Source organism: Osmerus eperlanus, chromosome 13 (genome assembly GCF_963692335.1).
Source record: "Osmerus eperlanus chromosome 13, fOsmEpe2.1, whole genome shotgun sequence".
Lineage (NCBI taxonomy): Eukaryota > Metazoa > Chordata > Actinopteri > Osmeriformes > Osmeridae > Osmerus > Osmerus eperlanus.
In genome coordinates, this window is record NC_085030.1 from 9,895,101 (window position 1) to 9,910,434 (window position 15,334).

General features: G+C 50.6%; 3 protein-coding genes across 3 annotated transcripts; all 3 read left to right on the forward strand.

Annotated features, from left to right (window-relative positions):
* The first annotated feature begins 44 nt into the window (after positions 1–44).
* si:dkey-237j10.2 (uncharacterized protein LOC568721 homolog) lies at positions 45–1,604 on the forward strand. Its single transcript, XM_062476437.1, has 2 exons — positions 45–387; positions 661–1,604. Exons 1-2 carry the CDS (start codon positions 222–224, stop codon positions 1,368–1,370), a joined length of 876 nt encoding a protein of 291 aa, XP_062332421.1. The 5' UTR covers positions 45–221; the 3' UTR covers positions 1,371–1,604.
* Positions 1,605–1,982: 378 nt separating this feature from the next.
* On the forward strand, positions 1,983–7,513 carry LOC134032296 (sodium/hydrogen exchanger 2-like). Its single transcript, XM_062476227.1, has 13 exons — positions 1,983–2,355; positions 3,469–3,691; positions 3,915–4,155; positions 4,362–4,612; positions 5,061–5,278; positions 5,445–5,641; positions 5,767–5,856; positions 5,967–6,037; positions 6,209–6,340; positions 6,504–6,600; positions 6,779–6,907; positions 7,006–7,069; positions 7,255–7,513. The coding sequence occupies exons 1-13, from the start codon at positions 2,094–2,096 to the stop codon at positions 7,392–7,394; spliced, it is 2,115 nt and encodes a 704-aa protein (XP_062332211.1). The 5' UTR covers positions 1,983–2,093; the 3' UTR covers positions 7,395–7,513.
* An 854-nt stretch (positions 7,514–8,367) lies between these two features.
* LOC134032962 (transmembrane protein 182-like) lies at positions 8,368–11,179 on the forward strand. The gene is made up of 5 exons (XM_062477038.1): positions 8,368–8,683; positions 9,320–9,416; positions 9,638–9,736; positions 9,956–10,093; positions 10,571–11,179. The coding sequence occupies exons 1-5, from the start codon at positions 8,504–8,506 to the stop codon at positions 10,789–10,791; spliced, it is 735 nt and encodes a 244-aa protein (XP_062333022.1). The 5' UTR covers positions 8,368–8,503; the 3' UTR covers positions 10,792–11,179.
* Positions 11,180–15,334: the final 4,155 nt, after the last annotated feature.

Sequence of the window (15,334 nt, forward strand, 5' to 3'; positions counted from 1 at the left end):
TTTCACACAGAGGTATTATTGCAGGGGCGTGTGGGTGTGGGTGATTGTGTGTGTGCTTGTTTGTGGAAAGGAATGAGTCAAGTGCAGAAGTGAAAGAAGAAGAATATTTCCAGTCAGCTCTGTGGAGTTTTAGTCCCTTTTTCGTGCTCTTCAGGCGAGGATATACGAACGGACAAGCCGGAGAAAGGGACGAAAGCGAGGGAGAGAGATCCCCCGGTGCCATGCTGGGTGAGGGCTTTCTGAGAACTCTGCCATTCAGGGTAGAGAAGCAGAATGCTCGCACTACTGGAGCCTACACGCACACAACAGCCACACACACTCACTCCAACAGCTGTTTCAATGGAACAATGCTGGATGCAAACCCACTCACCTTGTCTGCAGGAACAGGTGGGTAGAGGCTTGACCTTTTTTGTTTGAGCTGGTTAGTATCTGACATATTGAAGCCAGTCTCATTTTAGTGGGAAGAATCGACTGCTCATGTATTTGGTGATGAAAACATAACATTTTACATTTACTGAAATGTATATATCATCATTTATTCACATCACACACTCAAATATTTTAACCAAAGCATACAACGACTGCATTTAGTAAGTACAAGTGATACTGTAATCAATTTCGCAGATACAACAAGCTTATTTTGCTATCTGACATGTCTAGGTCTGTGGCTGGAATTGCCAGGCCTGACCCAAAGCCTGGGGCTGACAGTGAAGCCTCAGGCCGCCACGGCCCTCTTCATCCCCCCGTGCCTCACTGTGGCTCCCCCTTCATCTCAGCCCTCCATTAGCTGGGACAGCAGTAGTCTCCTCCAGCAGTACCCTGACCTCCGGCTCGGCCTGAACCGAGGAATGCACGATGCCTCAAACAGCCCGGAGGGATATCCTGATCCTGGGCACGGTGTCCTACTCCAGGCCTCTGGATGCCCACTCCACTTACATGAGCCTGAGAACCTGGAGTCTCAGGGGGATCGGGCGGTTGCTGAGACTGACCAGGGCTATCTGGCGATGGGGGACAGTGTGGTGCAGAGCCTGGAGCTGCCTGGAGCAGGGAGGGAGCCTCTGTCGAACTCCCTGCTGAATGGGATGCTGGAGAAGCAGCTGGATGAGGTGTACCTGCAGCACCTGACAGACAGCTTGGCCCATTGCAGCTCCGTGCCCGGATGTAGTCTGCTCCAAGGCCTGGTCCCACCTCCCCAGCCCGACCGCCAACCACAGGGCCCGGACTCCCTGGCCGTGGCCCTACAGGGGGAGGAGCGAGGGCAACAGAGTAGTGTGATTAGCTACATGAGCGCCCATGACACCAACTTCAGCTCACCCGTCCTGCGTATATCTGATACTGGACACACACACACACCTGCTCCTGCTCCATGAATGCTCACACACACAGGCACCCTGGCAGCGAAACACGGTGCAACTGCCCCAATCTGACACCTGCTGTTGGTTTTCGGTACTGCAGGACATCCATTTTCCACGACAGCGTTCACAAGGGGGCTCCCGCCAATAAGCATGTCTACGTGCATGAAGCATGTTCTCTGTTATTGTTTGTATCTGCTCTGTTTTCTCTACTGAACTGGTTCTCAATAAAATCTAGCCATCCTTCTTTAATGGACAATGTCTTCTCTTGACTTCATACGCACATGCAGGCATCCCTTACTTCCGAATGTGATTGTTTTGGTACACGTGTGTATGTGTGTGTACGTGTGTATGTGTGTGTGTGTATATGTGTGTGTATGTAACACAGATCCTCTCCAGAGCCTATTACTGCTGGTTGGGTATCACTGCTAGCTCAGGGATTCCTGTGCACATTAGTGGCTGCGTCAACTCTCACTGTGTAGATTGCCCTCTCTCTCTCTCTCTCTCTCTCTCTCTCTCTCTCTCTCTCTCTCTCTCTCTCTCTCTCTCTCTCTCTCTCTCTCTCTCTCTCTCTCTCTCTCTGTCTCTCTCCCTCTCTGTCTCTCTCTCTCTCTCTCTCTCTCTGTCTCTCTATATTTGTGTGTATGTGGCCTGGCTATTCACCCCCCACTCTCCCCTTCCAAAACCATCCCACTGTTGCTCTCCTCTCCAACACTCTCCCTGTCTCCCATCAATCCTGGCATGACTAAGATGAGGATGCATGGACTTTGGACACCCGCTCTGCTGCTCTGTCTCTCCCTGGGTGAAGCTCCAGCCTTGACCCCCTCATCCGAGCCCACTCAGCCCCAGGACGGGGCCCCAAGGTTGGGCTTGAATAGCAGCGAGCATGGCCTGTCCCTGGATCTCCCCATGGCTCTGAGAGTGTTCAGTGTGGACTACCATCATGTGCAGGCGCCATTTGAGATCGTGCTGTGGATTATGCTGGCCTCCCTCGCAAAACTGGGTATGGCTGTCTATCCGCTGCCGCCGGACAAACACACACTTAATAAATAAAACTCATGTCAAATGCAAACATTCAGTTTAGGCTTTCTCTTTATTTCCGTCTCTCTCTTACTCTTCCCCCTCTCCCCCCCTCTCTCTACCTCTTCTCCACTCTCACTCACTCTGTCTTTTAATTCATCCATATTTTCTGTACGTTGCCATAAGAAATCCGATTTGTCAGATTTAGTGGGGAGGGAGTGTTTTGAAGACTGTGTATGTGTGTCTGTGTGTGTGTGTGTGTCTGTGCGTATGTGAGTGTGTGTGTTTGTGTGTATGTGTGTGTGTGTGGTAGAGCATCAGCCACTCATTGTTGCGGTTCCCCTCCTGCCGTTTAAAAGTGCACACATCCTGTAACTCAGGCAATAATAAAGGCCTGTCATGTAACACAGGAAACAGGGTCAGAAGGGGAAACTGCTAAACACAACAAACAGTTTGGGATTGAAAGAAGGGTTTTCTGTGTGTGGATCCAGCCCCATCCCATCTCAATGAAAGTCTGTGCGTCTGGTCTTGGACCTGGTGATGTCATGTGGCACGGAAGGATATGAGAAATAGTTTAACAGGAAACACTGGATGAAAAGTGACCCGTAACCCTGATGTATTCCTCTTCAGTCTCCTCCTTCGATCTTCATTTCTCCCCATCTCCCTCTCCTGCCTTCTCCTTGCTTGCAAGATTTTATTTAGTTCCCTTCCTTGTTCCCTTCATCCCAATTCCCTCTCTTCTTTGCTCTCTCCTGTCGGCTGACCTACCTCCCCTACCTCACCTACCTCCCCTACCTCACCTACCTCCCCTACCTCACCTACCTCACCTACCTCATCTACCTCACCTACATCCCCTACCTCATCTACCTCACCTACCTCCCCTACCTCACCTACCTCCCCTACCTCACCTACCTACCCTACCTCACCTACCTCACCTACCTCATCTACCTCACCTACCTCACCTACCTCATCTACCTCACCTACCTCATCTACCTCACCTACCTCACCTACCTCATCTACCTCACCTACCTCCCCTACCTCACCTACCTCCCCTACCTCACCTACGTCACCTACCTCATCTACCTCACCTACCCAGGGTTCCACTGCTCAGGACGTGTCCCGGCCGTGGTGCCAGAGAGCTGCCTCCTCATCATGGTGGGGCTGCTGGTAGGCGGGGTCATATACGGTGTCCGCCACTCAGCTCCGCCCACCCTCAGTGCCGACGCCTTCTTCCTGTTCCTGCTCCCGCCCATCGTATTGGATGCAGGCTACTTCCTGCCCGGACGTCTGTTCTTCGAGAACCTTGGCACCATCCTCTGGTAGGCTGCTAGAAAATGGGATGGTGTTGTGTGCGTGTGTGATGTGTGTGTGATGTGTGTGTGTGTGTGTGTGATGTGTGTGTGTGTGTGTGTGGGGGGGGGGGGCGTTGTATGTGTGTGTTCTGACCTACAAAGTTGAAAGCACCCCACTACCATGTTGGGTAAAGCTATGCTCATGTTTGTCTCTCTGTGTGTGTGTGTGCATCTCCCCCCTCTCCCCCAGGTACGCGGTGCTGGGCACCCTGTGGAACGTGCTGGGGATCGGCCTCTCCCTGTACGGGGTGTGTGTGCTGGCACACTCCTCCCTGGGGGACTTGTCCCTGCTTCACTGCCTGCTCTTCGGCTCGCTGATCGCTGCCGTGGACCCCGTGGCCGTGCTGTCCGTCTTCCAGGAGATCCACGTCAACGAGCAGCTGCACATCCTGGTGTTCGGAGAGTCCCTGCTCAACGACGCCGTCACCGTGGTGAGGGGAGAGAGAGGAGGAGGGGTGGGGGTCGTAGAACTTGGATGTTCAAGTTCTACAGATGGAAACTCTCTCTCTAAGTCACCCCCCCCTTCTCCCCCCCCTTCTCCCCCCCCCTTCTCGCCTTTAACCTCTTTCTATAATTGTCTCTCTCTCAGTCTAACTTGCATTCTCGAACTCTCTCTCCCCCCCCCCCCCCCCCCCAGGTGCTCTACAAGCTGTTTGAGTCGTTCCTGCGCATGCCGGTGGTGTCGGGGGTGGACGTGCTGCTGGGGGGGTGCAGGGTGCTGGTGGTGGGGCTGGGGGGGCTCTGCGTGGGCCTCTTCTTCGGCCTGTTGGCGGCGCTGACGTCGCGCTTCACCTCGCGTGCGCAGGTCATTGCCCCGCTCTTCGTCTTCCTCTACTCCTACCTCTCCTACCTCACCTCCGAGATGCTGCACCTCTCCGGGATCATGGCGTGAGTCCCGCTGTCGGATGTGTGTGCGTCTGAGGATGTGGGTGTGTTTGCGTGTATGTGTGTGATTCAGGGAAAATAATGGAGAGAGATTCTGTGAAATTGCCAACATGACATTTAGAATTGATGGCTACGCATGTATATTTGTAAACGCGTTTGTGTGTTTTGTGTGTGTGGGGTTGTGTGTGTGTGTTTTGTGTGTGTGTGGGGTTTTGTGTGTGTGTGTGTGTGTGGGGGGTTGTGTGTGTGTGTTTTGTGTGTGTGTGTGGGGGGGTTGTGTGTGTGTGTTTTGTGTGTGTGTGTGTGTGGGGGGTTGTGTGTGTGTGTTTTGTGTGTGTGTGGGGGGTTGTGTGTGCGTGTTTTGTGTGGGTGTGTGTGGGGGGTTGTGTGTGTGTGTTTTGTGTGTGTGTGTGTGGGGGGTTGTGCATGCGCGTGTGTGTACGTCCCGCAGCATAGTCACATGTGCAGTGACTATGAAGCAGTACGTGGAGGCCAACGTGTCGGAGCGCAGCAACACCAGCATCCAGTACTTCCTCAAGATGTGGAGCAGCGTCAGCGAGACGCTGATCTTCATCTTCCTGGGCGTGTCCACCATCCAGGACATCCACATGTGGAGCTGGCCCTTCGTCTGTTCCACCCTGCTCCTCTGTCTGGTCTGGAGAGCCACCGGTAGTCTGAACACGCAGCTGGAACCCTCTGTGTGCTGGGAATGGCCCGATCGGAAATGACTGAGCGATATAGTGGTGTCGCTTTACCCTCCTCTGCTCTTTGCTCTTTTCTTTTCTCCATTTCCTTCCTTTCCTTTCTCTTCTCTGTTCCTCTCCTCGCCTCCTAGGAGTCTTGCTGCTGACAGCAGTTGTTAACAAGCTTCGTCGTAATGCCGTGACCTTTAGAGATCAGTTCATCATCGCCTACGGTGGCCTGAGAGGGGCAATCTGCTTCTCCCTCGTCTTCCTCATCGATGACTTCCCCAAGAAAAGACTCTTCATCACAACCACCATCGTGGTCATCCTCTTCACTGTATTTGTACAGGTGAATGTACAAAGGAAAAAGATATTTAAGACCATTTACACATTGCACCTCATTTGGATTTCAGTTGGTGTGTTTGTGTATGTGTGTGTGTGTGTGCGTGTGTGTGCGTGCGTGCGTGCGTGTAGGGGATGACTATCAAGCCCCTCGTGGAGCTGTTGGAGGTGAAGAAGAAGAAGAGAGCTCTGCCCACTGTCAGTGAGGAGATCCACAGCAGGGTGAGACTCCAGCACTGCTTCCCATACACTCAGCCTGGACACTGGGTGATGCAACAGGACCGAGTATGTTCATGTCCATACCAGTAACAGCCTGATGTCTGCTCCCTCAGCTCCTGGATCACCTGCTGGCAGGCATCGAGGACGTGGTGGGCTACTGGGGACAGCATTACTGGAAGGACAAGTAAGGGACTCCCCACTCTCCACAAGCTGCCGATTCTGTACTTCCCAATAAAACCAGCAGATGGCGATAAACACCACTCTTTTTTTTTCAATTGACCCAAACCAATGTATTATTTCCCATTGAATCACCCAGGCGTATTTACTGTTGCGATGTGTTTCCTGTCTGTGTCAGGTTTGAGCAGTTCAACAGGAAGTACCTGCGTCGCTTCCTGATCCGTGAGGAGCGGCAGGCGCGCTCCAGCATCCTGAGGGTCTACCAGGAGCTGGAGAGGAGGGAGCAGAGAGGAGAGGAGGAGGAGCCGCCGTGAGACGCCCATGCTTCCACCTCTCCTTCTTCCTCCTCCTCTTTCTCCCCCTTCTTCCCTCCTCTCCCGCTATGTCCCGACTGTCAATCGTCTTCTTTCTTTGTCGTCTGCCCGTCCTCTCCTCCTCTCCTGCTCTCATCCCTCTCTCCTCTCCTCCCTCAGCCCTGACCCTCGGTCCCAGAGCAGGTCACTCCTGCCAGAGGAGATGGACAGCATCAGACGCATCCTCTCTAGAAACCTGCACAACTTCAACAACAAGGTAACCAGTTGTGTGTGTGTGTGTGTGTGCGTACCATCGCTGTGTCATGACATAACAGGAAGGACCATGAAAATAGAATGCGTCCTGTGTAAGCATGTGTGGCATACATACACTTCAGTGCTATATTGAGTGCCCGTAATGTAAATGACTTGTGTGTGTGTGTGTGTCCCGCCCACAGCAGACGCCAGCGTACAGCAGACACACTCTTCACCAGGACGCCACAGTGGATGGAACCAAGAAGCCCCTGCGCAGACACCAGAGTCTGGGCGAGAGACACTCACACACCCCACACACACCCTGGACACAGGTACACACACACCCCACACACACCTTGGAAACAGGTAGATACACATACATGCATGCACACACATACACACACAAACTGACAGCGTGTGTGTCCTGCAGGGAGGGGACGAGGAGTTCCGAGGTGTTGAGAGGGTAAGGGCGGGACTCACCAGGTCTCACACAGGTACAGCAGCCCGCCTCACGCTCAGCTGACCTTTTGATAAGTTGATATTTCTATGCTTCTCTACTGTACCACCTAACCCCAGGGTTGGCTACCCCGTTACTGTAACTCCCTTTCTCTCCCATCCCCCCTCTCCCCCCTCCCTCCCGCCCTCCCTCCATCCCCCCCCCCCCCCCCCCCCCCCCTAGTGGTGGGATCCAGCCCGTTCCTCCTGGACCCCCCGGGGCCAGAGGACCCCCTCTCCCCGTCCAGGCTGGAGCAGAACCCCACAGCCCCACGAGCCCCCAAGAAGCTCAGCTTTGTCCTGGAGAAAGAGAGACAGACGTGAGGAGAGAGACTCAAACAGTGACAAGTATGAGAGGTCACCACCACATTCTCACATGTTGCGTAATATATAATGGTCTTGAGGATGGGAAGGGCATATGTTCTGTGGACAGTATTCAATAATAAAAACAATAGTGGTTTACAATGTTTGGTTTGTGTTCATGAGATTTCCATCCACATGATACTGTCTTGAACAGGTGCTGTTTGTATTTCATTGATGAGTAAAGCAGTTGGAGTCAAGATAGTCCACTCTGTCCTGAGCTGCCCTGCTATGTTTTGGAAGGTAGAATGAGAGAGAGAGAGTGAGAGAGAGAGAGAGAGAGAGAGAGAGAGAGAGAGAGAGTGAGAGAGAGAGAGAGAGAGAGAGTGAGAGAGAGAGAGAGAGAGAGAGAGAGTCCAAAGTTGGGAGAGTGCTGAGTGAAGGGCAGAGGGTGCTGACAGGATTTCTTACATCTCCTGTCTAATTCGTTTTCCAAGTGTCTTTCGTGCAGTAGCATCCAGGAGAGAAATGCTTGTCTGTCATAAATACTTTCTCTCACACACACCACATACACACGCACACACACATACCACATTCCACAAGAGCACATACAGTACACACACTAGATACACACATCACCCAAACACACTACAAATCTGACTTTGTAGCTCCTTATCATCGCTCTCTTTCTTGTAATTATTTTTCTCTTTCTCTCTTTCTACTTTTTTACTTTTACCCTCTACCCTCGCTTTTCCCCTCTCTGCCCCTCCCGCTCTCTCTGTTTACAAAAGTTCCCCTCACCCAGGGTAACTCAACCAGTATAGGCTTACTCTGCTTCCTAAAATAACAGTCACCCCCTACACTGCTGCTCCTCCCACCTCCCCCCCACCCCTCCACACAACCTCTCACCCCACCCCCCTACCCTCTGCTGGGAGTGTCTGTTGCTGTGTGTGAGTCCCAGCGAGGGTCAGTCAGTGGGCTATAGATAGTGGTGGTTGAAGTCAGAGAGGGTCTGTGTGGAGAAGGCAGCAGGTTCAGGAGGCCAGGCTAGGTTGAAAGGACAGGATCTGAGAAGCAGAGCTAGCTGGGGGGAGGGAGACAGGGGGCTGACAGGCCTTGTGTCAGAGTGCAGTATGAGGCTTGGGGCTGTGGCTTTGGCGGCAGGACTATTTGGGGGGCTGGGGACGTTGTGCTTCCTGCTGGCTTTCGGGACGGATTATTGGTTGCTGGCCAGTGATGGCTGTGGAGGCTATGGACCAGTGGTTCTGGAGGTAGAACCTGGCAAGAACCAGACCACCAACACCACAGTGGAGGTAGGGGAGAGTGGATGCAGCTACACACATGGTGTTTGTACACATACACACATGCACACGCACACACATGCCAGTCGTAAATGGATCACTGTTATAAAATTTCACTTACTGGTCCACCAAACAGCTTCAACCAGTGACTAATAGCTATATTATAGTGAATAAGGAAGCTTGATTTTCTCATAAGTAGTTTGAATACAGTGCCTGGCTGTTCAGCATCATCCATCATGCTCTGACAGCTGTATGGAGAATATCAGTCATCTGGCTTTTCTAAGTCATTTGCAGGAACGCACACACGCCACGTTCACGGTTCTGTCTCTTAAAACCTCCCAGGTACCATGGGCTCTAATCACAAACACGTTACGTCTAGACAGGTCCTGGCTCTAGCAGAACCTGGGGCCCACAGTCACTTTGAATCAAATCATCAGCTAAATGAATCAAATGTCAACTGTAAAAGTGTTACGTGAGTGTGTGTGTGCGTGTCTGTGTGTGCGATTGGCATGCTTTAAAAGGGGATTGTAATCATTTTATTGAAAACAGACAGAAGATCGGAATTCAGCGTATGTCTGTCTCTCTCTCTCTCTCTGTTTCCTTCTCTTTCTGTCCACCTCTCTGTATGTCCCTCTCTCTCCAACGGAGGTGGTTCCGTCTCTCACGCTGCACCACGAGGGCTTCTTCTGGAGGTGCACGTTCCAGGCCCAGCCCTCCATGCACGCTGTCTGGGCTGTACTCTTCAGTAATGTACCCTCTCTCTACCACACGCCCCTACAGCGTACCACCAGATCACAGGCCCAGATACTCTTTAGTCAATGTGCTGTACCTGGTCGTTATCACACAGCTGTTTCAATCAAACTCACAAGCAGAACATTGTACTGTGAGAGCCGACAGGTCAAGGTGCTCTTCAGGGAAAGACAGAAGTGTGAATGTCATTCTCCTCCCTGTCACGTTCTTTCTCAGCTAACCAACCAGAGACCAAGGTGTGTATCCATGGTTACCTCTTTCCCTTTCCCGTTGCCGTGGGACCTGTGCCCCACCCCATCTACGACGCCACGGCAGGTAAAGCACGCATACACGCGATTATACATGCGTGTAGGACAACACGCAAGAAAACAGCCACACACACTGATCGTGTTCATTAGATCCGTTCTGTGTTTCGAATAAGAATGGGCCCTTCGTGTTTATTTCCTATGTTGGGTGTAAGGGTGCTGTCGTTCAGGTTTCCCCTCAGAGGTAAAGCTGATGGTTGTGGTTGTGGTTGGCATGTGTGTTCCCCAGTGTTCCGAGGGTTCTGGACCCTGCTGATCGTCCTGGGGGTGGCGTGTGCCCTGGTGGGGGGGTTCCTGCTGCTGTGTGCTGTCCCTTTCCTCAGTCCCAAACTGTACCGGCTGGGTGGAGAGTTCCTCATCTCCGCTGGTATGAATTCACTGTGGGTGTTGGTGTGTGTCTGCATGAGTGTGTGTGTCTGTGTATTTTAATATGCCCCCCATACACACTCACACACACACGCAGGGTCCTTCTCTGTCAGCTGTCCATATCCGTCACATGACACACACACTTAGCGTGCACAGCAGCAGATGTCAGCCTGCAGTCCCTATGACGACAGAAGATGTAAACATTGCTGCCGTGACAACCGAGGTGGGGTCTGCATTCCATTGGTGTTACTCATGACAGACAGAGACAGACATATTCATTCATACACACATACACAATTTAATGATAAACACACAGTGAGATACATATTTAATCCTCTCTGTTTCTTTCTTTCTCCTCTCTCTCTCTCTCTCTCTCTCTCTCTCTCTCTCTCTCTCTCTCTCTCTCTCTCTCTCTCTCTCTCTCTCTCTCTCTCTCTCTCTCTCTCTCTCTCTCTCTCTCTCTCTCTCTGTGCTGCAGCATGTCTGTTCCTGACCCTGCTGGTGCTGTATGTCCTTTGGGCAGAGCTGGTGGATGTTCAGAGGTATGTCCTCCAGGAGAGGGGGGAGACCTGCCACAATGCCCAGGTCTCAGTGCTCTACGGCTGGTCCTTCATGCTGGCTGGAGCTGGGGTCCCTCTGGAGCTCCTGGCTGGATTGCTCTTCCTGCTCATAGGCAGACATCTGCAGGCTAGCCAGTAGAGAGAAGAGGAGATAAGGGGAGAGGAGATGAGGGGAGAAGAAAGGAGATGAGCAGAGAGAGGAGAGGACTACTCAGTGCCATGTGAATGTGTCATATTGTGTTTTCTCAATACTGACCGGGGGAAATATCACCAACATCACTATCTCCTGGACATAAGGAGTTTGGAAACATTCAGATAGTTGTTAGCATTTCTGCACTACACTGAGCACATATTCTACTGAAGTTGTTGCAGGAAACCATCACCATTATATTTCATTTCATTTTACTCATGAATTATCAATGAAAGATAATACTGTATATTCCATGCCACTCTAACCAAACAAAGTATTTGACTGTGGAGCAAATATTGTTTAAACTCATTCTGTATAACATTATTGATCAAAAACCATTAAACCATTGTATCATGTTTTCCTTGTGTTCAACAACCAACAGTGATGAAGAAGGATAGTCCTGCAACGAAACACCTAAAACACAAACGCTTACAAAAATAAAACCAAGACAAGTGTTTGTGAAAAAACAAAAACAACCATAACACCTGTGCCTGAAACAAGAATGGGTGTTTTTCTGAAGAGAATAGAATCCAATCCAATCCTCTCCAATATACGTTGTATATTGGAGAGGCTTGTTGGAAGCAGCTGCATGCCCTTCACAGAACCTGGAGCTAGATCAAAGACGGGAGAGCAGAGGAGGAGAGACGCAGGAGATGGAAGGGGAAGTGGATAGAGGGTGACTATTGGGGTAAGGGTGTGTTTGTGTTGGGTAAGGGGGGTAGTTGTGCATGGGGGGGTTGATGTGAAATGAACAGCTGTTTCTGGGGTTAGTGTGTGTGTGTGTGTGTGTGTGTGTAGCCAGCGGCCCCTTTTCCCCGTTTGCCCCAACATCCTTCAGTCTCTCTCTATATCTCTTTGTTTCTCTTTCACTGTATCTCAGGCCAGGGAATCCTTCCCAGAGCTTCAGAAACACACACACACCTCCTCTTGTGTGATGGTATCGTCACTGCTACGCTACGAGGACCCACTCGGGGCCCAGATCCCTGAATTGGCCACGTGTGCTAACAAGCTGGTGGGCTCTCCATCACTACGATCAGCTTTCATCTGCCATGCTCACAGAGAATGGCTGTCGGCTTCAAAGACTTCACTGATCAAACACACACACACATCCACACGCACATGCACACACACACCCACGTGTATTCATATAGAAAAACACACAACACATAGACACACGCGCACACACACCTTCACATGCTGAGTTCAAACCGCTTATCAGTGTCAGCTATAGAAAACCAACACTAATTGCTGAGGGAAGGAGAGCACGGTGTTGCTGCTGTGTGAAGGTGTGTTTGGATCTCACTGTGATACCCATGGCACCACACAGTAGTGTACACAGTGGCAACACAAACACTGACTCCACACAGCGTGTGCACGCACCACCTATTCAGTGTAACAGTCTTAATGCATTCTGCCTTTCAGCCAGTAGATGGCAGTCCAACTTTCCTTTTAGACGAGCACACACAAAATCACCCCTTTTCACCACCACTCAAAACAATGTCAGCCTTCTGCATCCAGTCGTTGTCTAGGATGTATAGGCCACAAGAAATGGAAACAAGGAGTGAATAAGGAGTCCACCTTAGAGTATTTAGATGAAACCCTACTGGAGAGTGAAAAAACACGAGGGGCTGTGGCTTAATCAGCGTTAATTAACCCTGTGTCTCCTTCCATGTCACACAGCACAATGGCAACACAGCAGTACCTCATTAGGGGAATGATATAGCCAGGACAGCAATTGTGGTGTAAAGTGATATAGCGCTATGCTATGTAAATGAATACAATGTCATTGACAAGATGATAAAACTATTATATGCCTTATGGATGACCCAGAGAATGTAAAGATAGGGATAATGGGATAGTGTGTGTGCGCACGTGTACAATAATGGGATGGTGTGTATGTGTGTGTCTGTCTGCATGTGTGAGTGTGCTTGTGCACGTGTCGTGTGTGTGCATTTGCTTGTGTACACGTGTGTAGCTTGCTGTGCCTTCGCGCCCTAGTGTGTGTTTGCTTTTACAGACATTCACTGTATCACCTATTCAGGTTGAAAGCAGGAATGTGAAGAGTCCTGGCTGATCCTCAGTAGAAGGCTTTAGTGTTGGCCCCTCAGAACGGACCTCAGCAATCAAACATCTTAGACATCAAAGAGTTGAACCCAGATCTGGATCTGGACCTGAAGCTGGATCGGACTCAGGGAGGAGAACACAAAGAAGCTAAGCCCTCTCAGAGCTCTGTTCCCGGGAACACCTGGGTCGCCCACTCCAGGGGCTCTAATCCTAAATCCAGACAACGAGGGGGGGGGGGGTGATGGGGGCTGCTAGGTATGGACCCCCCTCGTCCTTTAGTCCCCTAACTCCCTGGGTGAGCAGATTACATGTTATGTGTGTGTGTGTGAGGTGCCAGGCTGATACAGCCTCTCAGATGAACGTTTCCCTCCTGTCTAAAACGTCGGCCCTGATAAGAGCCGGCCGGCGAGGACAGTCTTAGCGTCTCTCTCTATCTCTCTCTCTCTCTCTCTCTCTCTCTCTCTCTCTCTCTCTCTCTCTCTCTCTCTGTTACTCTGTCTCTCTCTCTGCCTCTCTCTCTCTTTGTCTATCTCTCTCTCTCTGTTACTCCGTCTCTCTCTCAGCCTCTCTCTCTCTCTGCCTCTCTCTCTCTCTTTGTCTATCTCTCTCTCTCTGTTACTCCGTCTCTCTCTCTGCCTCTCTCTCTCTCTGCCTCTCTCTCTCTGTTTATTTCTCTCTCCCTGCCTCTCTCTCTCTCTCACTCTCACTGCCTCTTTCTATTCTTTTTCAACCCATCAAATCCCCTAGCCCCCGAGCTCCAGCCTTGGTGAGATGCAAGCCCACCCCTGCCGCCCCCTGTCTCCCCCGGCCCGCCTACCCCCCAAAGCCTATGACCCCCTGCCAATCTAGTGGTTGGGGGTGGGGGCATGTAGAAGGGTAGCAGGTGGAGTGATGTGGGGGTGGAGGGGGAGCTGTAATGTGTGTTTTTTATTTAGCTTGAAACAACTTGCGAGCTCTAATCAAAGCGTCGTCGGTCCCTCACGCAATAACCACCCCCCCCCCTCCCGAAGACGCACACTCACACACAGATTATGTCTCAGACAGTTGGAGCTCCTGCCTTCAATTAACCTCAAAAAGACTGGATCATTTACACACATGCACACACTCACTAACACACACACACTCCCTCTGTGAAAGGTGCCATAAAATAGAGAGAGAGAGAGATAGTGAGGGTGGGGGGTTCCAGACGATAGAAGTATTGTGTGTTGCCTGTACAGATATCAGTGGCAAGTGACAACAACAACAAAAACCAGCAGTGGTTTAATATTAGTGGGTTAGTTTGGGCTTTCTGATAATCCCAAATACCTTGCTGTCTTAAGTCGTTTATCTTCCTTTCTCTCACTCTCACTCTCACTCTTTCTCCCTGCTCTCTCTCTCTCTCTCTCTCTCTCTCTCTCTCTCTCTCTCTCTCTCTCTCTCTCTCTCTCTGTCTCTCTCTATTTATCTCTCTCTCTCTGTTTCTTCTTAATTTTCTTTAGTGTTCAGTATCTCCAGAAGGCAAAGACACTGGCAGGCCTTAACAGCCATTTCAGCCATTTCTCAACCATTCTCTACATATCTCTATATATCTTTTTCTCATTTAATCTCATTTCTCTGTTTGTCTCTCTCTCTCTCTCTCTCTCTCTCTCTCTCTCTCTCTCTCTCTCTCTCTCTCTCTCTCTCTCTCTCTCTGTCTCTCTTTCTGTCTCTCTCTCTCCCTCCCTCCCTCAGATTTTTCAGCAGGCAGAAACAGACCATTCCATGCCCGTCACTCAGCCACCTAGCCCGTTACCATCCATCCTCCTCCCTCGCTCCCTGTGCACCTACTCTGGATGAAATGAAGAAGAGAGGAGGAGGAGGAAGCCGTTTAGTTTCAGGGTGCTTTGGCTCAGGTGATTGACAGCTTGCAGCATATGGAGCCCAGAGGAAGGTTTGCCCATACTCACATCTGAGGAAACAAATATTTGCCTGAAGGGGAGAAGGAGAGAAAAAATATTAATTAGTTTGCCTACACACACACAGAGCGAGAAAGAGAGAGTGAGAGAGATAAAAGTCTGCTAGACATATCCATCAAAAAAACAGCTGAGTTACTAGCAAAATGTAAATTTTCCCCAAGTTGACAGATCTAGCTTGGGAAGGGCTGTAGGGAAGAACCCACACACATATGCACCCACACACACACACACACACACACACACACACACACACACACACACACACACACACACACACACACACACACACACATACATACACGTGTGCATACATTAACATCTGTGCATACATTAACATATTCTGAGTGGAATTAACATTTAGGGATGCATCTTCTACGCTTGATAAACATTTCTGTAGCCCCTCCAATTATTTCTTAATTACCAACTCTATGTCGCTCTCCACAAACATTAGACAGACAAATTAAAAACATATCAATCGGAATGGATAATGTCCC

Coding starts and splice junctions, on each gene's coding strand:
- LOC134032962 (XM_062477038.1), top strand. CDS start 8,504: ATGAGGCTTGGGGCTGTGGCTTTGGCGGCAGGACTATTTGGGGGGCTG. Junction 9,737..9,955: donor CATCTACGACGCCACGGCAG/GTAAAGCACGCA, acceptor TGTGTTCCCCAG/TGTTCCGAGGGTTCTGGACC. Junction 10,094..10,570: donor AGAGTTCCTCATCTCCGCTG/GTATGAATTCAC, acceptor TCTGTGCTGCAG/CATGTCTGTTCCTGACCCTG.
- si:dkey-237j10.2 (XM_062476437.1), top strand. CDS start 222: ATGCTGGGTGAGGGCTTTCTGAGAACTCTGCCATTCAGGGTAGAGAAG. Junction 388..660: donor CACCTTGTCTGCAGGAACAG/GTGGGTAGAGGC, acceptor TGACATGTCTAG/GTCTGTGGCTGGAATTGCCA.
- LOC134032296 (XM_062476227.1), top strand. CDS start 2,094: ATGACTAAGATGAGGATGCATGGACTTTGGACACCCGCTCTGCTGCTC. Junction 4,156..4,361: donor TCAACGACGCCGTCACCGTG/GTGAGGGGAGAG, acceptor CCCCCCCCCCAG/GTGCTCTACAAGCTGTTTGA. Junction 5,642..5,766: donor TCTTCACTGTATTTGTACAG/GTGAATGTACAA, acceptor GCGTGCGTGTAG/GGGATGACTATCAAGCCCCT.